General features: G+C 42.4%; 2 protein-coding genes across 2 annotated transcripts in view; both read left to right on the forward strand.

Annotated features, from left to right (window-relative positions):
- Nucleotides 1-17,929, forward strand: part of LOC140188888 (probable G-protein coupled receptor 139) — a 44,163-nt gene extending 26,234 nt beyond the window's left edge. Inside the window, exon 2 of the mRNA XM_072245546.1 lies at nucleotides 17,028-17,929. Within this exon, the coding sequence (XP_072101647.1) occupies nucleotides 17,028-17,929 (902 nt within the window). The remainder of the gene's footprint in view (nucleotides 1-17,027) is intronic.
- The window catches only part of LOC140188910 (uncharacterized), an 838,801-nt gene that overhangs the window by 392,512 nt on the left and 420,445 nt on the right, over nucleotides 1-25,844 (forward strand). The window lies entirely within an intron of this gene.

Here is a 25,844-nt window from a genome sequence, read left to right on the forward strand (position 1 = left end):
CCCCACCATCTCCAATAACCTTCTCAAGGCTCTCTTGTCTGTCGGGGTGGGGACTTCAGAGATAGCCCACACCTTAGCCTGCATCGGTGCCAGCTGCCCCTGTCTTCCCACCAATCCCGGATAAGTGATCTTTCCGTGGCTGAATTCACTTTTTGCAAGGTTCACTGTCAGGCTGGCTTCAAACAGCCCCTCCCACGTGTCACTCCAGACAACTACATCGCCAATATACGCTTCTGCGTTCTTTAGCCCTTTTGACACTGAATTAATTGTCCTATAGGGGTGTTGCTCACTAGGCTGACCTGATTTGACAACAACACCATGTCCCGGCTCTTTGCACCGCCTCAGGACATCCGGACATACGTGTGCGTGCCGTTTAATTAGCTGTCTTAGCGGCTCGCTCTGTTCGGGGGTTAAGGGAGAGACCTTATCAGCAAAGCTGGCCAAAACAATAGACTTCTCCCATCTGGTCAGCACCATACTTATCTTTTCAAAATGGGTTTTCCCCTTATCAGGTGGCACCCTAGCCTCATTAATTTTCGTGATAACACCGACTAGGTCTGTTAGCCTATCGTGGCAAGCTGTCAGCATATCAAAAGCCTGTAACTGTGTTAGCTCACGTCTACAATAGTCAATAGCATCCTTCCTCCTGTGCAGCCAGTAAAACTCTTTCATAATTCTGTCGACTGTCTTCCTCACCCCAAAATGTCCACCGAGGGGTATCTTGTGGGCTGGGTTAAAAATCTCGCCCCTATAAATTTTCGGCACCACCCCGCATTCCTCATCTGCGGGCATGGTACTTGGTCATCATTTCCTCCTTAGTACTCTCTCCTTCACATAATAGCCCACAGACTCCCTTTTTAATTCTGCTTCAGAGAGAGCTGTCTCCGTCAAAACCATCAGCTCCGCGTCTCACTCCTGTGCCAGTACAAATTCCTTCCTTGCTAATGATAAATCTAACTCAACTCCCTCACTTCCTCCTGTTTCACTATGCTCTCTCTTACTTTCTAACCCCTCCTGGTACAAGGGTGGTAAAAACGTCTCAGCTAAATATATATTAGCTTCGGCAGCCTTTCTGGGCATGCGCCGAGTCACTGCGTAAACAGGATAAACCTGTGAGTCCATGGGCGGGTCATCAATGCTGGCAGGCTGGCTTGTCAATCTTACTGCTGGGTACACCTCTCTGCCGGTGAGGTCAGTACCGAGTGAGACCTCCACATCTTCCATCGGTAGTTCGGGCCTCACCCCGATCGTGACCGATCTGGAGCCAAGTCGCTTTTTAGGTGTATCTGGTGCAAAGGTACTGCTTCAGTCCCTTTTCCAATGCCTTTTATCACCCTGACCTCACCAGTCTGGGTCTCTGAACTAAAGTCTAACACAATCTTTAATATCAATGACTGACAAGCTCCAGTGTCTCTCCAGATCCATACTGGAACTGGGTATAACCCTTCCTCCACCGACACCAATCCGGCCGAGATAAAATTCTCGCGCCCTTCCTGAACTTTATCAGACCTCGTCTTCCCTAGCGGTCTGTTTACAAGCTCAATACAGCCAGTCGGAACCGTCATTTTCCCTTTCCCCATCTCCTTCTTTGGGGCAAAGCACCTGGACGCAAAGTGTCTGACTTTCCCACAATTATAACAGACGACACCAGGAGACTTCCTACCAAACTGCTCACGGTCTACCTTATCCTTCTCACCAGTCCCCGGCTTACTTTCTGACTTTTCTGGCGGACTCTCTCCGCCGTCCTGACTACCCTTCTGGTAGCCTTTACTTGGGGTAAACTTCGTTTTATGTGTCAACGCGTACTCATCCACTAACTTAGCAGTTGCGGCTAAGGTGTCTGCCTCTTTCCCATCTAGGTAGGGTCTCATACATTCAGGGGCACAACCTTTAAACTGCTCAATCAGGATTAGCTGTAGTAGTCTGTCATAATCCCCATTGACCCCTTTCGAGGCGCACCAACGCTCACAATATATCTGCATCTCACGGGCATACGCTAAATACGTGCGGCCCCATTGCTTCCTCGCATCCCGGAACCTCTGCCGGTATGCCTCCGGGACCAACTCATAAATCCTGAGTATGGCCTCTTTCACCACATCATACCTCTGGGCATCTTCTGCAGACAAGGCCGAGTAAGCTTGTTAGGCTTTTCCTTTAAGTACACTCTGAAGCAAAACAGCCACTTATCCCTCGGCCAGTCCTGATTTGCAGCAACCTTTTCAAAATGGAGAAAGTACCCATCAACATCGGTCTCCTCAAATGGGGGAACTAGCCTAACTTCCTGGGTTGCCCTGAACCCTCCACCTTGGTTCGGCATGGGCCCCAGCGCTGTCGTCATCTTTAACTTCTCCATCTCAAATTCCCTTTCCCTCTGCTTCTCTCTCGCTTCTCGTTCTAACTGCTTGTCCCTCTCTTCTCGCTCCAACTGCCTGTCCCTCTCTTCTCGCTCCAACTGTTTGTCCCTCTCTTCTGGCTCCAACTGGTTTACCCGGAACTCGTGCTCGAGTCTCAATATTTCAATCTGCAGCTGTACTGCTTCTGCACCAGGTTTTCCCATAGATACAACCTCCAGCTCCCCTTGGGGAAACACACCTTTAGATACATAATGCTCTATGATAGCTCTGTGCATCCCCGCTCTCCTCATTGTCCACTTCCCCTTACAAAGATTCAACCATTTGGCCACAGCTGCTAATTCTGATTTCTTGGCATCCTCTAATGCCTGCAAGGTCGGTGCCTTTAGAAATTCCTCAATCTCCATTTCTGCTGTTTGCCCTTTCTTTCTTTCGGGAATTTTAACCCAATCAATTTACCCCGCCCCAAAATTAGCATTCAAAATCGCGGACGAGAACCCCACTTATGTTACGTACCCCGTAACTGGATTGCCAAACCAGCAGAAATGGACCACTTAGTTGGAGTCTGGATTACTGGAACTAAGAAAGTTTTATTAAAGAAATAAGTAACACAGTACTCTAAATGTAAGGATATAAATGCAACGGGTTAGCAATGATAAAACACACATGTACACAGAACTAGGATAATAGGAATCAATCAAGTTCTATCACAGCCTGGGGTAAAATGATCAGTCTCAAGTGACGCAGAGTTCAGTTCAGCTCAGTACAGTTCGCAGCAATCGCTGTTGTGCCGTTGGGGGGGGGGGGAGAGAGAGAGAGAGAGAGAGAGAGAGAGAATGATGATATGCAAATCGAATTCAGACAGACCTTGATGCCTCTCCACAGTTAGCTTTTGGGCGAGCCCTTTTTTTAATGTCTTCTGAGGTCACTGACTGTGACCCCTCCATTCCGGATACGTTCATTCTTCCGTGGTGAACCCGGCACCCAGGCCAGGGTGGACATACACACACCAGGTTGCCGCTGATCGTACCTTTTCACCCTGTGCGTCTATGGTCTGTCCCGCGCCCAGACCTCCAAAACTCCCACCAACTTGGGCACACCACACTTCCAGGGCCTCGTTATCTCGTGATTTTGTGGTGTCCCTTGCCTTAGCGAACCTGTTCCTTTTATTCCCCTGCTGGGGTATCGCCTGTCCATGAAACTTCAAACAGTTCAGGTTCAAAACAACCGGTCTGACAGTATTTGGAACTGCGTCTCTTTTCGTTAATCTCTCTCGTCCCTCATTAACATTTCCGAATGCTGCTCCATTGTCTCACTTATCTCTCTCATTAGCATCAATCTTCTGATAACTTGGTCTTTCTTCACACATATAATCCGGATGGAGTTACAAATGCAGATAACTCTCTACTATCCGTCAAAAGAATACATGAATAACCTTTTAACAAATCAATCTTTGTAAGGAATTTGGCTTGTCCAACTTTATCCACACAATCATCTACCCTAGGGATTGGATATGCTTCAGTTTTTGTCACAGCATTCACCTTCCTGTAATCCTTACAAAACCTAATACTATTGTCTGGCTTGGGCACCATAACAAACGGTGAACTCCAATTCGAATTAGAATGTCTCATCATATCATTTTCTAGCATATACCTAATTTCTTGTTCAGTAAGTTCACATTATTCCCTGTTCATTCGATATGGATGTTGTTTTATGGGTTTTGCATCTCTAACATCTACATCATGTGTAGCTACAGTGGTTCTTCTAGCAACGTCTAGAAATAAATCTCTATATTTAAAAATTAACTGTTTCATCTGCTCTCTCTGCTCTGGCTGTAAATGAGCTAATTGTTCATCAATATTTTCTAGAATTTTTGAATTTGGTAACCTGGCTGAAATAATGTTGGGTTTAAAATGAGTTTCAGATGAATTATCCATTAAGGTTTTATCAAGATCAGACTCATTATTGACCACAACAGTCATAGTAGCAGCTTCTCTCTCATAATACGGTATTATCATATTTATATGACACAGCTGTGTTGTCTCTCTTTGATCTGGGGTTTTTACCACGTAATCCACATCATTCACCTTAGATTTAATCTCATAAAGACCAGAAAATTTAGCTTGTAATGAGTTTGTTTGCACCGGGAAAAGAACCAACACCTTATCTCCAGGCTTAAGTAACCTCATCCTAGCTTCCCTATCATACCAAGTCTTCATCTTCTCTTGAGCCAATTTTAAATTTTCCTTTGCCAAGCTATAAGCTTTATATAATCTTTCTTTAAATTTTAAAACATAATCTAGCAAATTAGTGTGTACTTCTTTATTAATCCACTATTCCTTCAACAAAGCCAAAGGTCCTGGAATTCTATGCCCAAACATAAGTTCAAAAGGACCAAAACCTAATGATTCCTCTACTGCCTCTCGTACTGCAAAAAGTAGTAAATGTATACCTTCATCCCAGTCCTTTTCATTTTCCACACAATATGTTCTAATCATAGTTTTTCATGTAGAATGAAATCTCTCCAGGGCTCCTTGCGATTCTGGATGATAGGCTGATGAAATAATCTGTTTTGCTTCCAGTTTATAAACTATCTGCTGAAACAATCCAGATATAAAATTACTACCTTGATCCGATTGTATTTCCTTAGGCAACCCAAAATAAGTAAAGAATTTTATAAGAGCCCTTGTCACAGTTTTGGCTGTTATATTCCTAAGAGGTAATGCATCTGGAAACCTAGATGCTGTACACATAATAGTTAACAAATATTGATGTCCAGTTTTAGTCTTTGGCAAAGGACCTACACAGTCTACAATGATTTTTCAGAACGGCTCACCAAATGCTGGAATTGGATGTACTGGGGCCACTGGAGTAACTTGATTAGGTTTACCCACAATTTGACACGTATGAGACGTTCTACAAAATGTCGCCACATCTTTTCTTAAACTAGGCCAATAAAAATGTTTAGAAACCTTGTTCATAGTTTTCTTCACACCTAAATGACCACCCAAAGGAATACTATGAGCCATAATTAAAATCTCATTTCGATAAATTTTAGGAACTACTACCTGATGATTAACTTTCCATTCCTCACTAGCAGGAATTGTAGGTGATCTCTACTTTCTCATTAATACTCCCTTTTCAAAATAATATCCTACTGGCACTTTTTCAATTTCACTATCTGGAAGAGCTTGTTCTTTTAATTTGCCTATCTCAGGATCTCTACCCTGCTCTGCTATCATCTCCTTCCACAATAAAGACAAATCTTCATGGTGAGACTTACTACCAAAATCCTGATCAAATAATGTAGGTAAGAAAGTTTCTGATACATCCTCAAAATTCGAATCTTGAACTGAACAGTTGTGGGTAACAACCTCATCCTGTATATCGGTCTTTTTAGCTTTAGCTCTTGTTACAACACATGAAGAATCTGTGTTAGAATCCCTCTGTCGTTCCTCAGAATTTGGATTTACTGTCAAATGCACTTCAGGAAAAACTTGTCCACCTGCTAAGTCGTTCTCTAACAAAAGAGAAACATCATTCACAGGTAAACTGGATTGCAGTCCTACTTTAACAACCCCTGTAACTAATCCTGACCTTAAATTTATTATATCTAGATGTACTGGCATAAGGGAACTCCCAACTCCTCTTATATAATTTACCTCACCAATGTCAGACTCATCACTAAACTTTAGCGCACTGTCTAATATTAGTGATTAAGCAGCTCCAGTGTCTCTAAGTATTCTTATTAGTACTGAATTGGATCCTTCTTTCAAGGATACAAACCCTTCTGTTATAAAAACTTCATATCCCTTCTTAACTTGGTCAGACTCTGACACATCTTCATTAGTATTTTCTAAATCCTGTGAATTTACAGATGTTTCAATATGCTGCACACAAGCATCTGGGATGGCTTATTTCTCTTTTTTTTAATCTGGTTTACCTTGCCTCTCTGTGCTATTTTTCCTTTTAAAAATTCTACCTGGAGAAAATTTATTCTTATGAATTAAAGTATACTCATCAGCTAATTTAGCAGTCTCCTGCAATGCAGATGTGTCTCTTTCATTTAAGTATGTTCTCCCTTCAACAGGAATGCTTCTTTTAAATTCCTCCAGTAAAATCAACTCTTTTAATTTATTATACTCCCCATTCACATTTTTAGAGGAAACCCATCTCTCAAAACACACAGATTTCTCATAGGCAAATTCCACATAAGTTTTTTCCACAGATTTCTTCAAATGTCTGAATCTTTCTCTACATGCTTCCGGAACCAACTCATATGCCTTTAATATTAGCTGTTTAACAAAACCATAATCCAGTGCTTGATCAGCATTTAAAGCTGTATAAACTTGTTGTGCCTTGCCTTTAATTACACTTTGTAATATCACTGGCCATTGCTCTTTCGGCCACCCTAAGCTCAGAGAACAATTTCGAAATACTGGAAATATTTGTCCACTTCAGCTTCATTAAATGGAGGAGCCAAAATAACCTCACGACTAGCAATAAACTGTTTATTAGAACCAGAAGACTAATTTCCCCTCCTTAATTTCTCCATCTCTAACTCAAATTTCCTCTGGTTTTCACCTTCTCTTTCTTTACCTTCACTTAGTTTACTTTCCTCTCTTTCTTTAAATTCCCTTAATTTACTTGCCTTTCTTTCATCAAATTCCCTTTTTTTATTAGCCTCTCTTTCGCCATTTCCGCTTTAAATCTTTCAAACTTCATCTGTTCAAGATGTAACTGCATTTCCAGGTTACTCATTGGAAACCTACCTAACACCTCATCATCAAACGTTTTCATACAGATATAACGCTCAGCGAATTTTCTTTGTATTAAAGCCTTTGTGGTATTCTTCGTAATTCCCTTAATATCCAACTTCCTAGAAATCTTCAATACAACAGGTTTTCTCGCATTCTCTAAAAACACCGGGTCAGGTGTGACCATAAAATCGTCAACATTCATTGCTGCCGAATACCGCTCACACACCAATGAAACTAAAAAAAACAAGGGGTATTTCCCTTTTCCAAATCAGAATGGCAATTACCAGCACTTAAACTCAAAAATTTAGAACAAGATCCCGGACAAGCACCCACAAATTACGTTACCTAACCGGCAACAATGAATATCAATCAAGACAGGTTATATACAAACAACCAAACATTTATTAAACACGGATAAACAATAAAAAAACAAACAAACACCTTAACTGGAAGTTAACCACTATGCGGACGTTCAACAATTCGTCACTCAGTACTGATTCTTAAAGCGATAAATGTGAAAACAGTTCTTAAAGCAGTAAATTCAAACACAGTTCTTCGAATGGTAAATTTTAAAGTCCAAGAGATTTATACAGTCAATTAGGAGAGATTTTCATGAAGTAACGAATTCCTCGAAGACACGGCGTCACTGCCACTCCCAGTTGGATACTGCCTTTTCAACAGGATTCAAGGCGATGGAAATAAAACGATTTTAAAGGCACTGACCTTCCTCCGTAGAATAATCTTGCACAGCCTTCCTGCCACTTTTAGCAGAGCTATCTCATGCAGATGACTTCTTCTTGAATGAAGTCAGAAATGGTCGATCCTTTCCAAACTTGTCGAACGTTTCCTTCAGGGTCCCGTCTTCACTCTCCAATGTTACTGAAAAGATACATTAGCAAACCTAGCAGTGTTTGTCAAACTGCTGGCTCAGACTTCTCTAAACAATGTAATCTCTAATGAAGAAAAATCTCTTTATCCCTTTGACTTACTGCCCGATGAAAAAACACTGGTTGTAGCAGAAAAACTGAAACTAATTATCTATTTTTCAGCACTCCTCGCTATATATATATATATATATATATATATATATATATATATGAGCAATTCTCTATGAATTATGAAAACTGTCACTTAATTAATGAAGAAAAGGAAGAATAAAAACAGACAATCAAACCGGTTAACAATCTGTCCGCTGTGTATACTCAGTATACCAAACAGACGTTGAAAAAGTCATTCATCAGTCAAATCAAGAAGTTCACATCTTCTTTCAATAGCCCATCAGTCAAAGGATATCTTCAACATATCAGAAATCTTCAAAGCCTGTTTTCTTTCAGAAAATTATTCAGCAGACTAATACCATTCAGACCTCGGCCACCTCCAAAATAGAATTAACATAGTCCAATGCCGCATTGGGGTTCCAAAAAAATGACGTGGAGTCGAATCTTGAGGAAATAATTTTAATCGGGCTGGATAGCGAAGTGATGGGAATAATTCCTTATCATGGGCTATCTTCATAGCTGGAAAGAATTTGAACCGCTGTTCCATAAATTCCCGTGGATAGTCTTGAAAAAAACAAATCTCAGAACCCATAAATTTAAAAACTCTGTGTTTCCTTGCATATGTTATGATTTGGTCTTCAACTTTGAAATGAAGAAAACTGACCAAAACTGACCTTGGTTTATCCGGATCTTGAGATTTTGAAGTGAGAATTCTATGCACTCTTTCAATATCGGGAGGCTGAGGTAGAGTATCCGGAAACAGAGATTGAAACAAATTAGCAAAATAGCCCAATAAATTCCCACTCTCAGATCCTTCCTCCAGTCCAAAAATTGGAATGTTATTCCGACGAGACCTCGCTTCCAAATCGATAATCTTGCGTTGAGCCCGTTCCAAGTGGGCTGAAATATCCGTTATCTGACGCTTCGACTCTTTAAGCTCAGTATTCAAGGAAATGATATTCTCCTCTAAGAACTGAAAGCTCTGTCGAAATGACTTCTTCTCAGAAGTATTATTGTCTATTTTACTGTCGAGAGCCATCAACGCATGTTCTAAACTCTTATCCCAGACAGGCATATCTTCTGATTTTTCTTTCGAAGTTTTTCCCTTTCTGTTGCTGGATTCAGAAAGCTGCCTTCTACATCTTAAAGATTGTGACATAATGACAACTAACCCCTCTAATATCCGACAAATAAAAGTTAAAAATTCAAACTGTAAACTGGGGAAAAGGAGGAATTAAAAGCAGCCACAGAATTTATGTGTTAGCCTATTGAGCTGCAGGCTGAGGTCCCAGAAGAGATCCCTGCAGAACACCACTAATTACAGATCTCCAGCCTGAATAAGGCTCTTCAAACACTACTCTCTTAATTTTACCAGGAGGGACTTCATTAAATGCTTTAGTAAAATCCATGTAGATTGATATCCTCTGCTCTACCATCACCAATCTCTTTCATCACTTTGCCAGAAGACTCAAGTTGTGAAGATGGGACCTGCCCCAAATGTAGACATGATGGCTCTCCCTAATTAGGCCCTTGCTTCTAAGAGCTCATATATCCTATCATGAAGAAGTTTCTCCAGCAATTTCCATCTGCAGGTCTGCAGTTCTCCAGATTTCCCCTTGTTCCCTTCTTACATGCAGGTATAACATTCACGACTCACCCGTCCTCTGGGTCCTCATCTGTGCCAAGTGTGGATACGAAGCTACTGATCAAGACCCCAGCAATCTCGTCTAATGTTAATACTCATTAGGAGACCCAATACTTTCTCCTTATTGACGTCCAAACTCCCTGACGTGTTTATGCATGCAGCACTGTCTCCCACTCCACACCTTTTCCCTTTGGTAAATACAGAAGGAAAGTACTTATTATGTACTTCACTCGCAGCTATCTACCGCTATCTTTAAAGTTGGGTTGTGTTCTCTGCCGCCTAACTGCAAACCCACTGAAAGGGCAGTCAGCTGAATAGACTTATTATCCAACACCAGGGAGTAGAACAATCCCATTAGTTTGATTGCACCTTTCTGTTCCTGAGTTCTACTCAATGGACTGTGTCTGAACCCTCCACTATGTCTCTGCTGTGCGTATCTGTGATAATTTCCCTGATTAGTAGTCCAACTCATATCTCTTTTACCTCCTTCTCTATATTTTCAAAAACTTCAAAAGCCAGGAACATTAATCACGCATCCCTGCCCATCTCTCAACCAAATCTCTGTAATGGCCACAACATTGTAGTTCCACATACTGATACATGTTCTATGTAAATCACCTTCCATCATAGTACTCCTTACATTCAAAAACACTCCATTTAAACTATATCTCTCATCATACCTGTTAATTTGATTTTGCCTGGCCATGCTTTCACTGATATCTACCTTCGCGTCCAATCCTTCACTTACTGACCTGGTGCTCAGAATCCCAGCCCCCTGCTAAACTAGTTTAAACCCTCACTAGTAGCATATTAGTTCCCTTCCAGTTCAGGTGAAACCTATCTCTCTTCTACAGGTCATCCCTTGCCCAGAAAAAAGGTTCTAATAATCCAAGCTGGAAACCCTGCCTCCTGCACCATCTCCTCAAGTCACTCATTTACTTATGTGTTATGCTATTCCCACCGGCACAAGCCCATGTTACCAGGAGAAATCGTGAAATTATTACCTTGGAGGTCCTTCTCTTCACCCTATTTCCTAACTCTATAAACTCAGTCAGTAGAACCTCTTCCCCTTTTTTGACAATGACATGGTGCCAATATGTATCACGACCTCTGGCTGTTCACCTTTCCCCTGCAGCCGCTCAGATACACCTGGACCCTAGCACCCAGGAGGCAACACAGCATCGTGGAGTCTCTTTTGTAGCCACAGTATCTCTAGTTTGTACTAACTAATAAGTCCCCTATCACTAATGCATTGCCTAACTGCCACAGGGAAACCACCATTGTTTCTTTATCTCGCTTCGAACTTAAAGGAATTTGTAGAATCAGGTACGGGCAAAAGTTTCCAAAAAGTGTTAGTGGACTCAAGCTGACTGCCTGAGAACCTCACTTAGAAACTGCTACACCCTTGACATTGAAGATCACGGAGATCAGGCCCACAGACCCGGTGTTGGATGGTGCAAATAGAAGGAGACCACACCGGTTTCTTACAGAGACCAAAGGCGAGCTGGTGGTGCGTTTATTGGCTGTAAGATACTGTCCCTTGTGTACATGGGAGACAGGAGGAAAGAGGGGGTATGAGACAGGGGAGTTACCGTAGACAGGGTCAGGGCCATAGCCATGACAGTTATTTCCTTCTGAGACCAAGCGCGAGTTCATGGTCCAGGGCTGAATTAGAGTCTCTCCTTCACTGTGATGATTCGGAAGAAATATGACATACTATTAGACCAGTACGAGATGAATGAATGAAAAAGGATCTGCTGCTTTCCCAACATATTTGACAAATAAACTTTTCTCAGGATTCCGGCCCGGTGCATGTATCAAATATAACCGAAGTCTCGATGCCAACAGGCATCAATCCTGATGAGGGTGGCAGAGTTTGTCATCAAAACATTGGTTGTAATCGGCACCGGTTACACGGCTGGAAGCCCAATATGAATAAATATTCTAATAGTACTTGCCTTGTGTGACTTTTCTTTCCTTTGAGCAGAGGAAGGTAAGAGTGATGTTTGAGATTTTAAAAAGTGGTGAAGGTCATAGGTGGATTAATAATAGGAAGTTTTTAATTGAAATCTGATGTTTCACATCCATGCAGAAGTGAGGCAATGCAGACGGAGTGTCTAAACAAGGCCAGGGGATGCATTGCAAATGGTGGAATGTGAAGAAACACAGAGGGCCAGAGTGACTCTGGAAAGCATGAGGACAGATCTCCAAAGGTAGGGGTTGAGTTTGATTGGTCAGTTAACAGATGGATGGAGACTTGCCTTTGTTTGATGATGGAATGAGAAGAATCACAGGGGGCCAGACGGACCCTGAAAAGCATTTAGACAAATCTCCATTGATAGGGGCTCAGTTCAGCTGGTCATTTCAAGTCTGCGTGGGGACTTGCCTTTGTTCATTGCAGGTACTGAATGCCAGAGAAGGTGGCTCTGCTGGGACTATAGAAGCACAAGTTGGGCCACACATGAAGCGCTGTATACAGTCCTGGTTATTACACCACAGGGATATACAGACAGACCAACATTAAAATTAGGATGAAGAATCCCCATTCTGCTGCACTAGCGCACTTCTCCATTCAATATTAGACAAGAATTCATTGGAACTCCAACTCCATATCCCCATATACCCACGGTAAACATTCAGCACTTTGTTTGTCAAGTACCCACCAACTGCTGTCAGAAAGGTATTCAATTCTACGTTCCCATCTACCTTAAGGGAGGAAAAAAAAGTTGCAAAGCCACAGGAATCATTAAGAAATCACTCTAACAGCACGTACCACGGGGCTTAATGACAACATTTATCGCACTGCTATGAGACTAGCACTATGTGATGAATGATTAGCCTCACAATCTGCCTCCTAAAGATCTTGCACCTTATGGTTTACCTTTCTCTGCAGATGTTATACTTTACTCTGCATTGGATTGTTTGTTTGACCCAGTATGCTAATACACCAACAAGTCGGGCGGCCTGTCCACATCTGACATTCTGTAACATTCAAGGGATAATTTTGAGTTAGGAAGTTGCTGACCCTTTAGGAACACAAGGTCATAATATAGTTAATCTTGAAGTACTTTGGGGAAACGTATCAGTAAAAAATAAAGCCATGAAATTGAATTTCAGGAAGTCAAGGTTTGTGCTGACGTGGCAAAGACCTCGGAAGGTTCACTAGAAGGAACTGCTTGACATTGAGTCAGTTGAGGGACAATGGCATCGATTCACTGCAGGAAATCTCCATGGCCAAGGTCAGGAGGAGCAATAAATCAATAGATAAACTATATGGATGAATAAATATATGTTCAAAAATGAAGAAAAGGCTGTTGTATAAAGAATACAGAAACAGAAAGTAATAAATTTTACCATTGGGGATATTAAAATATGCGAGCTACAGCCATGTGGGAAATTCGGATTGCCAATGGCAGGTTGAGAAGGATATTGTTGATAATGCCAAGACTGATCCCGAAAATTTTGTTAATACTGAAGTCATGAAAGAAACTGTAAGGAGGTACTTAGGTGCATTCAGTATAACAGTGACCTGTGAAGTTATGCTGTGGAAGACAGAGAGGATATTCCTAACTCGTATTTTTCCAAAGTGTTCACCTGTAGAGTCATCAACATGCTAGTAAGTGTAGCAAGAATTAAAGTTGCTTAAAGTGACTCCGATCTTAGAAAATGAGGTCCTGTCTCAGCTGAAAAGGCTGAAAGTTTATAAATCTCAGTGTCAGACAACATATATCCCAGGGTACTTAAAAATGTCTGTGATTAAAAATACAGGTACCTAACAAGTATTTTTCAAAATTCTGTGAAGATTGGTGAAATCCGTAAAGACATGAAATGGACTAACATTTTCCCAGAATATAAGAAGGGTGACCACACTGACCCTGGTAATTATGCTCCAGTAAGCTTAAGGTGTGACGTAGGTAAGAACAGGATACACTAATAAAGAACAAGTTTGAAAAGCGGCTGATAAGAACTGGCATGTTAAGAGAAAGCCAGCATGGGTTCAGAAAGGATAAGCACATCTTGCTAATACGCTGCAGTTCTATGAAGAGGCAACTAAAATTTATTACAACAATAGAGAGGTTGATATCATTTATTTGGACTTCCAGAAGGTTCTTGACACAGTACTCCAGAAGAGGTTAATAATCAAATTACAGGAGGTATGGATTGAGGTATGGGATGCGAATGTGAGCAGAATTGGCTCAGAAACAGAAAACAGAGAGTTATGGTGAGGGGATCGTATTCATCCTAGAAGATGTTAAAAGGGGGTTCCACAAGAACCATTCTTAGGGGCGCTGCTGTGTTTAATTAACATTAATGATTTGGATAAGCACAGAACAAATTTGCAGATGACACGAAATTAGAGTGATGGACTGATAACATTCAGGCACAGAATCAATACAGGTGGATCTAAACACAATCCGGATGTGGGCAGATAAATGGCAGATGAAGTTCAATGTAAGTAGTATTACATACAGGAAGTAGAATTACTGGATATAAATATACAATGGGGGTCCTCAGTCAGAAAGTGCATTGTATGAGAAAGATTTTGGCGTTCCAGAAGACATCACTATCAACATCTAGACAATGCATTGAAGCCATTCGGAAGGCTATTAGAATGTTGGGCTATATAATATGCTCAGAGGAGTTCTCGCGACATTCTCCTTAAGCTGTGTGATGCACTTGTGAAGATACACATTAAGCCTTGTGTACAATTTTGATTCCCATATTTTGTGAGGGATGTGAAGGCTCTGGAGAGAGTTCAGAGAAGGGTGACTAGACTCATTGCAGGATGTGAACTATGCAGAAAAACTGAGAGAATTACATATGTTCAGCCCACTCTGACGTAAAATGAGAAAAGATGCAATAAAAGTGTTCAGAATCATTTTGGGTGGAAGTAAGTTGGATGCCAGCTACTACTTCAAAATTAATGCTTCAACAAGGAAATAGGGCCACATGTGGAGACTGGTTAAAGGGAGATTTCAGACTAAAATCATGCAGACGTTCTGTACAAAGTGATTTGACAGATACAGAATAAAACCCACACTCTCACACTGTATCATAGACTGACCGGTAGAGAATCAACCCCACATTTACACAAGGCACCAGAAACTGACCAGCGGAGATTGACTCTTACACCCTCACTCTGTAGCAGAGACTAGGAGACAGACACAGGAGCAACATCTCAATCCTGCAGCCTACTTTCTGGCTGTCTGCCTAATTGCCTGTCTGTCTGTTAGTCGATCTCTCTCTCTCTCAGCTAACGTGTTATCTCACATTTGCCTTTTTTTCTCCTTTACCTGTTCATCTCCCTGTTTGGAGTACATTCTTTATTATTTAACCAGTTTGCCCATTCCTTTGCAGATTGAAATATTTCTTCTCAATTTCTTTTGACATTTGACAGAGTTGAGATGCCCATTAAAGACTGTGACTTCAGCAATATCACACACAAAATGCTGGAGGAGCTCAGCAGAATTTCTTGTGTTGACTTGGATTTCCAACATCTGCATATTTTCTCTTGATTTTATGTTAGCAATGTGCTCATTTCACCATTTCCATCCTAATTGCAGTCTCACTATTGTATCTTTGTTCAAATCTGTGGTTGTGGGTTTTGAATTGAATTGACTTTATAACTTACATCCTTCATTTACACGAGGAGTAAAAATCTCTATGTTACGTCTCCGTCTAAATGTGCAATTTATAGTAAGCATAGAGCATAGAATAGTACAGCATAGTACAGGCCATTCGGCCCACAATGTTGTGCCGACCCTCAAAGCCTGCCTTCCATTCAACTCCTCACCTTAAATTCCTCCATATACCTGTCCAGTGTGTACAACAGGACATTTGATATAGCATAGAAATACAATAGTACAATTGTCTCTCTCTCGGTGTGTGTGTGTGTGTGTGTGTGTGTGACTGAGTGAGTGAGAGAGAGAGAGAGAGAGAGAGAGAGAGAGAGATCGATCAAGAAGAAGCTGAAGTACTAAACAACATTTACAAAATGGGAAACTGTAGGGACAGAGGTAGAGATCGGTCTGTGTCGCTGGTGTCCGTTCAGAAATCAGTAATTAGCCAACAAAAAGACGAAATCTGTAAATGTCGCTGCTTCGTGACAAAACTCAGTCTTTGTAATTAAATCAACCGGCCTATTTTCACCAGAGACTCTGCAGAGGTGATGCCAAAGAATTTTTATGTATTTGTCTCCAATCGCCCGAATATTTACAATAGAGACAAAGATACTGAATGAAAGTGTTTGTTCAAGCAACTGTAACTGAGCAAGTCAGTGAGGTGTATAACCGTATCTCGGGAGACAGATCCTCTGTATAAATCGGGACCGCTTTGAATGCATCAGCTGTCTGCCGGAGCTGTGAACACAGGAGGAACAGAAATCACAGATTCTCACTGAAATGGTGTATCCAGTCATCTGGCGGATAGAAGACGTTTACTATCCTTTTATTTCAGCCTTTGGAATTCCCGGTAAGCCGCAGGGTCAGCTGCCGTGGGCGGATGTTGAAGTTTAATTCCAATGTTGTGATTGATTCTGCCGCCGGTTTAAACTCTCACATTCCAGTCCCGGTATTCCGCTTTTCAGGAATAGAGTGGAAACACCGGGACGACAGATGCTGGAATTTGGATCTAGAAACAAACCGCTGCAGGAATTTAGCGAATCCGCCGACATCGGTGGAACTGAGCTTGTCAGACAGTGTTCTTCCAGCGGTTTGTGATCAGTAATGGGATGTTCCGTCTCTGTGCGTTTGGTCTTGCAGCAGTTGCACTGCATTTACAAATATTGTGTTTATAGAGCCCGCGGAGATTATACTAACTGATCGTCTACATTTGCATGTGAGCGGATTTCTGAGTTAGGAGCAAGACTCAAACAAATGATTGGTAGTAACAATTTAGCAAATGTGTGGACTTTCGTGTTGTAGATCGAATCTACTGTCGATTTTAAATAAATGTCTGCGGTATGACTGAATGTAAACAGCTGATGGAAAACAGACTGAACTCATTGCAGAGACAATTAACAAAGCCGGCCTAGTGCTTCAGAGTGAAACGTTTCCCATCTGACAGACATCTGACTACGGCACCGAGTTTGCTGCTGGACGTTGAATTCCTCTCCCCTGCTTCCCTGTGATGGAATCAACGGGAGGCGTCATGTCTGTTTGTGAGGTTGTGTAACTTATTTTACTGTGTAAACTCATTCTCTGTCTCCACCAAACTGCTGCATTGGCTTCTGCTCAGTGTTTTCTCAACTTGCTGTTCCCTGTCTCTCTACCAGCGAACTTGGTGGCGATCGTGATCCTGTCCCGGGGAAAGTGCGGTCTCTCCAAATGTGTCACTCGCTACCTGGTGGGAATGGCAGCGGCCGATCTCCTGGTCGTTATCTCCGATCCGCTGATGAAGTGGACTGCTGTGATTTATTTTCCCCGATCATTCCTGCGAATCACTCCTGTGTGCAGATTCGACCTATGGTTGATTTTTGCGAGCACTGCGACCTCAGTCTGGCTGACTGTCGCTTTCACCGTCGATCGATTTGTGGCTATTTGCTGTGAGAAGCTGAAAGCAAAATATTGCACCGAGAGAACGGCGGCTGTGGTTATCGGGACAGTGAGTGTGCTGGCCTGTTTGGAGACTGTCCCCTGGGGCTTTATGTACGAGTCTGGAGAAATAATTGACGGTGTTCCCTGGGATTGTGTTATGACACTGAGCTTCACAAACTCTCCCTCATGGTCGGCATTTGAGGTGTTTCACCGCATATTCTACCCTTGCGTCCCTTTCATTCTGATGCTGCTGTTCAATATTCTGACTGTCAGGCGGATTCTAGCGGCCAGTCGAGCCCGCAGGGGGCTCCGGGGACAAAAGAGTGGAGAGAATGACAAGGACCGGGAGATGGAGAACCGACGCAAATCCATCGTTTTGCTCTTCAGCATCACCGGTAGTTTCATATTGTTGTGGGGAACACAGGTGGTATTTTCTATCTATAAACGGATTTCAATGAGTTTTGTTTATTCTGTCACGGATCCCCGTTACATCACAGACCACACATCGGGAATGCTGCAGATTCTCAGTTCCTGCACCAACATGTATATTTACTCCGTGACTCAGAGCAAATTCCGAGAGGAACTGAAGAATGTGCTGAAATACCCACTGAATCGGATTTTGAAACTGATGAAACGTTAGAAATAAATGCTGTAAAGTTTTACAATTCAGCTGCCTTCGTGCTCCCAATTCTATCCACCCACTTGTAGGTGAATGGAAACAATGTGATGAACAGAGTAACAAAACAAACACGAGAAAATCTGCAGATGCTCGAAATACAAAACAACTCACACAAAATCACATCCTGATGAAAGGTCTCGACTGGAAACGTCGACTGTTTACTATTTTCCTCACACAAGATGCTGAAGGAACTCAGCAGGCCAGGCAGCATTTATGGAAAAGAGTAAGTTGTCGATTTTTCCTGCCGAGACAGTTCACCAGATTCCTGTCAACTGTTTAATCTTTTCCATTTTGTGTGTGTTGCTTTAGAGTTACAAAACAACTGTTTATAGCTGAGCCCGACGGCATCACTGACCTCACCATCCCAGAAAAATCCCTTTTGCGCCTCACCTCTTGCCCTGTTAATTTGGAGCTTGAGGAGAACCTGTTTTCCCTGCTTCCCGGTTCTGACAAAACTGCCTGATCTTGCAGTTTACTTTCGTCTCTATCAACCACTCCTGCTCCCGTCAAAACCCGTCCTTTCCTTCACCTTCCTTTTTTCCTCCATCTCTAAATGTAGAGTCTCCCTCTCACTGCCAACTTGAACTGTCCTCCTGTAGGAGAATGCTCCTGTTTTACAATTGAAGACAGAGAACCGATCCGTTCACTTGTCTCTCTGTGAGAGATGGAGAGATAGAGAAAGCGAGCGCGAGGGCTGAAGGCGCGAAGGAGAGAGCGAGTGAGACATCGCGAGGAAAGGCGCGCGGGAGAGCACGTGAGGGAGAGAGCGCGACGGAGAGGGTGCCATGGATATGACGTTAGAGTGAGCGTGATGGAGAGGGCCTGGGGGAGAGCGTGCAGGCGATATTGAGCTCGAGGGAGAGCAACAGAAGGGGACATCGCGAGGGGGAGAGCGCACGAGGGAGTTGGTGGGAGGCAGAGAGCGCAAAGGAGAGCACGTGAGGGAGAGCGCGCGAGGGATAGGACACGAGGAAGATGTCGCGAGAGTGAGCGCAAGGGAGTGGGCGTGTGGAGAGACAGAGAATAGAATGAGAGAGGGAGCGAGAAAGTAAAGCAACAGAGACATCGTGAGGGAGAGGGAAAAGGAGGAAGGGAGGAAGGAAGGAAAGAAGCAAGGAAACCGGCTCTGTGACATTGCCGGATCTGCTGTGGTTCCACTCTTTCACAGAGATAGGCTTGTTTCGTGGATAAGTATTATTTCGAATTATGTATAGCTATACTGTAGACATCAGTTTTCTTTTTGTTCTATATCAAAATCGTACGAGTTCTAACAAATTCTGTGGTTTCAACACATGTCCAGTCTCCTTTGTTTGCGAATGCATAAGTAAATTGCCTGAGCTGAACCAAAGAAGAAGACAATGAATGAATTTTCAAACAATGTTCATTACAAACAGAAAGCACAAAAGTACACGGGGATGGAAAGATATGAATCACATGCAGCGAACACTATAACTGGGGCACAGACAGGAGTATGTGTGTGAATGAGTGAGATTGCAGGATGATGCGTTACCCCAATCATGCCATGGCCAAGGATGTCTCTGAGAAAGTAAGGGCCATTTTGAAAGGGCAGGAGGAACAGCCAGAGGTCATGTTCCTTATTAGAACTAACAACAGACAGACAAGGTCCTGCAAAAAGAATTTAAGGAGTAGGGCATAAAGTTAGGAAATAGTAACTCTTGGCTGGTGATTTCAGGATTATTTCAGGTGCCACATGCTTGCGAGGTAAGATATGGTACGTTGGTACACTTAAATTTCTGGCTAACAATTTGGTGCAGGAGGGAGGGCATCAGGAACACAGATCATTGGGCTTTCTTCCTGGATAACTGGGGCTGGTGTAACAGGGATTGGTTACAGTGAAGGGGAAGTAATATTCTCACAGGGAAGCTTGCTGTAGCCACCCTGACGATTTTTATCATGAGGCATGTGGAGGGGGTTTTGGGATCCAGACCTACCAGTCCGTAAGTAGCATTGAGCGGATGGGGTATTATTTGTTTGATGTGTTCAGGAAGGTTTCCAGAAACCATATGTAGACGGTCCACCAGGAAGGGAGACATACCTGACATATTGAGAAATTAACCTAGCAAGACGATTGGAGTTTAATTGGGAAAGTTCTATGAATCTTAATTCTGGAGGGTTTCAGATGATTATTGATAAAAATATGTTTGGACCTGCAGGTCAATGATTACAAATTTGTGGAAGAATTGGGCAGGTGTCATAGAGAGTTGTCTGGGAGCTGATGCTACTGGTTGTTACTGGATGGAGCTGATGTCAGCTGATGTCTGATACCGTGAAAGTCACATACAGCCCTGCCGGTCAGAATTTAGTAGTTCCCTGTTCCTATGAGGAGGGTAGAGAAGGACAAGGATGGTCAGGAACTTAGGATGATGAGAAATATTGTATTTGTTTAAAAACGTAAGAGGAGTCAGAAGAGGAAGATGAAATTAGACAGGGTCTTGGAGGAACATACAGGAAGCAAGAACAAGTCACACAGCATATCAGGAGAGTGAAGAGTTATCAAGAAATGTCCTCATTCAGGAGTATCACTGAGAATCCCAAGGCATCTTATGCATACACAGAAAACAACAGTATAGTGGGGAGAGGACAGGACCACCCGAGTACAAAGGTGGGAGTTTATGCCCCGAGACAGAGTTAGCATGCGAGGTAGAAAATGAATACTGGTGATCACTAAGGAAAAGGACAAGGAGGAAAGCATGATGAGAAAGGCTGTATGGTATTATTCCCCAGCGTGTTGATACTAAAGAGGAAGTGCTGTTGGGTCTCAAATCATTTTGATGGGTAAGTCCTTTGGGGGAGTTTAGTACATTGGGAGACCCAGACCACATGCAGTTAAATGTGATGTTAAACTGCCGGCACCGTACTGTAAGAACAAAGATTGTAACAACATCTGTTTAACAACCGTTAAACACTAGGACAACCACAGCATTTCAATGACAAAGAGCTGTACAACAGTGATAATGGACTTCAATTCATGGACAGTATCTATCCCCCAATCCCACTGGACATCTTTCAGGATGTAACAGAGAGTTGAAAAAGAGAACATTGAATGATGTGTGCTTCAATTTCCAAAGATTTTTGAAATGCCAGTAGCAGGAGGAACAGAAATGTAGGCAGGTTCTGGAAAGTAGTGAAAACAACAGAGTAGTGTCTGACTGTAATTTCCCCAACATTTGCTCGGATTGTCTTATCATAGAGGCCCCGAGGAGTGGAATTTGTTGGCATCGTGGAAATATTTCCCAGCATTTGCAGCCTATACTATGTCAGTTTGTGCAGATTTAGCATGTGATCTAAAACTTTGACAATGTTCTCTGGAAAACACAGGGGCTTATATTGATGATCTAGTTGTAGGGAATGACACGTGGGAAGAGCATATTGCAATGGTAGAAAAACTGTTTGAAAGGTTGTCCAAGGCTAATCTTACTGTGAACCTTGCTAAAAGTGAGTTTGGTCATGCCACAGTTACATATCTGGGTTATGCAGTAGGCCAAGGCCAACTGGCTGCTGTACAGGACAAGGTTCAAGCTATTGCTGAGGTTCCCGTTCCAACTGGCAAGAAAGCTTTTGGAATGTTTTTAGTAATGGTTGAGTATTATCGTAAGTTTTGCAAGAACGTTGCTGACATCATTCTCTCCCTAATGAAATTACTTGGGAAGAGTGAAAGATTTGTATGGAATGATCCTTGCCAAGAGGAATTTGAACATCTGAAAGCCATCCTGTGTTATCATCCTCTGCTCAAAGCACCTGATTTTTCAAAACCATTCTCTATAGCAACAGACACTAGTGACGAAGCTGCTGGGGCAGTATTGTTACAGAAAGGTGTGGATGACATTGAACACCCAGTAGCTTATTCCTCAAAGAAATTTAATGTGCATTAGGAAAATTATTCCACTGTTGAAAAGGAATTGCTAGCACTTATTCTGGCATTTTGAAGACTCTGTTTGTCCTGCCCAGAGACCACTTGTGGTTTACACGGATCACAATCCGTTGGTGTTTCGAACTAAGATGAAGGATAGGAATAGAAGGTTATTAAATTGGACTCTGATATTGCAAGAATATGACCTGACAATGAAACATGTGAAAGGTACTGACAACATTATAGCTGATAGTTTATCTAGATGTTAAGTTAGAAATTCTACACGTTTTTGCTCTGTTATCTGTTGATTATACATGTTTCAAACTTTATCATTTTCAGTTAAAGGAAAATTTTGCGAGAGAGAGAGAGAGAGAGAAGAGAGAGAGAGAGAAAGTGAGTTGTGGAACAAAGGCACCTTGTTAAAAAGAGAGAGAAAGAAAGAGAGAGAGGCAAGGACTGCTCACAGCTTGTTTATACTTTCTACAAGGATACTAGCAGCATCCATGTTCTTACAGAGAGAGAAGGGAGGAGCTGCTTTATGGACAGTTGGTATTCAGCGTGGTGAGATAAATAGAAGGTCAGCTGTTAGACCTACAGACACATGCTTTTGGACACTGAATGAGCTTTGTTGTGCCCACAGAAAAGTTGGGTTTTGGAGGATTGATCAGGCGGATCGATCAGTGGCTCTAGCAGTGCACAAAGGGTGTGACCGGTGGGGAGTTATTCGTGTGCCACCCTTGCTGGGTTGACAATTCCACCACAGAAGAACGGTCTGAGTTTGTTGTGGTCACAGTCAGTGACTTCTAAAGGATTTCCGAGGACAACAGGAAGATTGACGGCGTCAGCTCACCTGAAGACTCAGACTTCTCCCTCTCTCTCGCTCCATCACTACTCAACTCAATACCACGAACTGAACTTTACTCTCTATTTACCCCTATCTATTTATACTATCTATTTACCCCTAGACTTGATGAAGCTTGTTTTTCATATATTTCCACATTTACTTATACATATATATATATATATATATATATATATATAAGCACTGCTAACCTGTTTGATTTATCTGCACTTATATTACTGAATTACTTAGTAACTAATATATACCATTAGTTATTTGCAATACTGGATTCCAAAGTGTTTTCCATTTCTGCTGGTTCTTTAACGCATCACGGGGTACGTGACAATAGATATATTGTATGTGCAGAGTAAGTAATTTCATATATTCCTTTCCATTCTAAAATTAAAGGACATAATTTTGTGGTGAAATTTGCTGACATGGATTAACAATCTTTTGACTGACTGGAAACAGACCAAGGGAGTTTCTTCTCTTCTCTGTGGCAGACATTTACTCTTGGGCCAGTGAAGGGATCGGAGTTTTGAAACAGCTGCTCACAATCCACATGTCACCTGGCCAAGTTAACTACATTTAGACACTCCAAGTTCACAGACGGCAGGGAGCTGGGAATAGAATTTAAGAACAGATCGATGGAGAGATACTGAGCAATTATGCAATAGGTTAGTTTAGGCATACCTGGAGTACTGTGTTTGTGAAACAAATCTGCATCCCCTGTTCACTCACCTGTCGATCTGTTAACTTCCTGAATCCAGCCCGGCAGAGGTACCGTCGTCATCTCCTAACAATTCACCTTCATTCCATGTCTTTTCGTTATCATTTCCCTGGTCAGTGATGCCATCTCTCCCTGACCGGCTTACCTTTGGCAAAAGTATATTCACCGGGAAGCACAGGAAAGACACTCCAGTGGTGGCACTCATCTCACGCACAATGGACAATAATGGTGTTTCTTAGCGTCAATCACACCAGGCACAGGACTTCTCTGAAGGAATTCCTCACACCTGTTCTTTGGGCTCAAACATCTTCAACTGTATCCTCAATGACTTTTCTTTCACTGCAACATTTGAAGAGTGATATCACAAACACGAGGAAATCTTGAGATGCTGGAAATCCAATTTAAACCCACACAAAATGTTGGAGGAACTCAGCAAGTGGATCAGACGCTATCTGTGTAAAGTTACTATTGTATATGGAGCAGATCGCTCGGCTGTTTTTTTTAAATGCAAAGTGATGTGTGTTTTCAGCATTGTCAGTTTTGGTTTCCAAGTTCATTGTCTCCAGCATGTTCTTCAATTTTTGACACAATCTGATTGAAACATATAAGATTATTAAGGTATTGGACATACTGGAGGCAGGAAGCATGTTCCCGCTGATGGGCGAGTCCAGAACCAGAGGCCACAGTTTAAGAATAAGGGGTAGGCTATTTAGAATGGAGTTGAGGAAAAATTTTTTCACCCAGAGCATTGTGGATATGTGGAATGCTCTGCCCCAGAAGGCAGTGGAGGCCATGTCGCTGAATACTTTCAATAAGGAGATGGATAGAGCTCTTAAAGATAGCAGAATCAAAGGTTATGGGGATAAGGCAGGAACTGGATACTGATTGATGATCAGCCATGATCACAGTGAATGGCAGTGCTGGCTTGAAGGGCTGAAGGGCCTACTCTTGCACCTATTGTCTAATCCAAACAGCACCAGCCTGTCACACTTCCCAAACCCCACACACCACCAGCACAGTTTGTGGCTGGACTTGTACTGACCAGGACTTAGTCCCTCTCCTTCCAAAAACATCTAATAATAAAGCCCTGCACTCCGGCCGCTCAAATCTACAACAACACTGAGCCTTGGAATCTCTACTTCAGGCTAATCAAGGTTGTTTGTTGTTTAACAGAACTACTGTCACAGCAATTCCTACACGCATTCGTAATGTGAATTCTGTCTGCGGAAAACACCTGTTGATCGTATCTGATCCCGGGACCTCTATATCCAATAATGCTGAACTAACAGAATTATTTTGTGCCATTCTGATGGCAGTTTTTCAACTGATAAACCTTGTCTCTCCAGGGATTCGGTGTAGCCTGCCGAACGTTCCCAGAGTTTCTTAGTCTTCCCGTTCAAATTAAATAAATTCGTAGAATCAAGCAGAGGGCAAAAGTCACGAAGAGCGTCAGTGGATTCGGTCTGATTGTCTGAGAATTTTGCTTATAAACTGCTACACCCTGACACAAGATCTCAGACAGCAGACCCATAGACCATGGAGTAGATCATGAGAATAGAAAGAAACTGCACCAGTTTCCTTCTAAAGACCATTGGGCACTAGATGCCGTCCCTTCTGATCATGGAATATAGAAAGAAACTTCGAACTACAGTACAGGACAAGACGGTTTACCACAATGTCGTGTGGAACCAACTGAAAACTATATCAATAAATCTCCATGAAGTGATCGCTCCGACCCACACAATGTCATTATCCCAGGCTGCAGATTGTGAGCATCCTCCACCCTCTAAGCAAACAACTTAACCCTCATATCTCCTCTGAATCTACACCCTCTCACCTCCAATGCATGCCCTCTGTTACTGGAGATTTCTATCCTGGGAAAAAGAAACTCCATCTCTGCTCGATCTGCGCCTCACATAATCTTACAAACCTCTATCAGATCTGCCCTCAGCCTCCACCGATCCAAAGAAAATAACCCAACTTTGTCAAGCCTCTCATAATAACCTGTCCCCTAAACCAGGCAGCAACCTGGCAAACCTCTTCTGCACCCTCTACACTACCTCAGCATTATTCCTATATTGGGGCGAGCATAACTGTATGTAATGCTTCAGATGCGGCATAACCAGGGTCTTTTTAAATTACCTCGTGACATTTGAATTCAAGGCCTCAAATAATAAAACAAGCAGTCTATAAGCATTGTCAACCACATGATCAACCTGTGCAGCCACTTTGAAGGAGCTATAAATGTGGGCCCCAAGATCATGCCATAAACTGATTACTGTCTCCTTGCACTTGTCTAACCATTTATTTGGGCTGAACTCCATCTGACGTTTCTCTGCCCATATCTGCAACTGATCGAAATTACCCAGAAGCCATAGCACAGATCACTGCAGAATACTGCTGACCACAGACCTCGAGCTCCAGGCAGGCGAGG

Source organism: Mobula birostris, chromosome 28 (genome assembly GCF_030028105.1).
Source record: "Mobula birostris isolate sMobBir1 chromosome 28, sMobBir1.hap1, whole genome shotgun sequence".
NCBI classification, from domain to species: Eukaryota; Metazoa; Chordata; class Chondrichthyes; order Myliobatiformes; family Myliobatidae; genus Mobula; species Mobula birostris.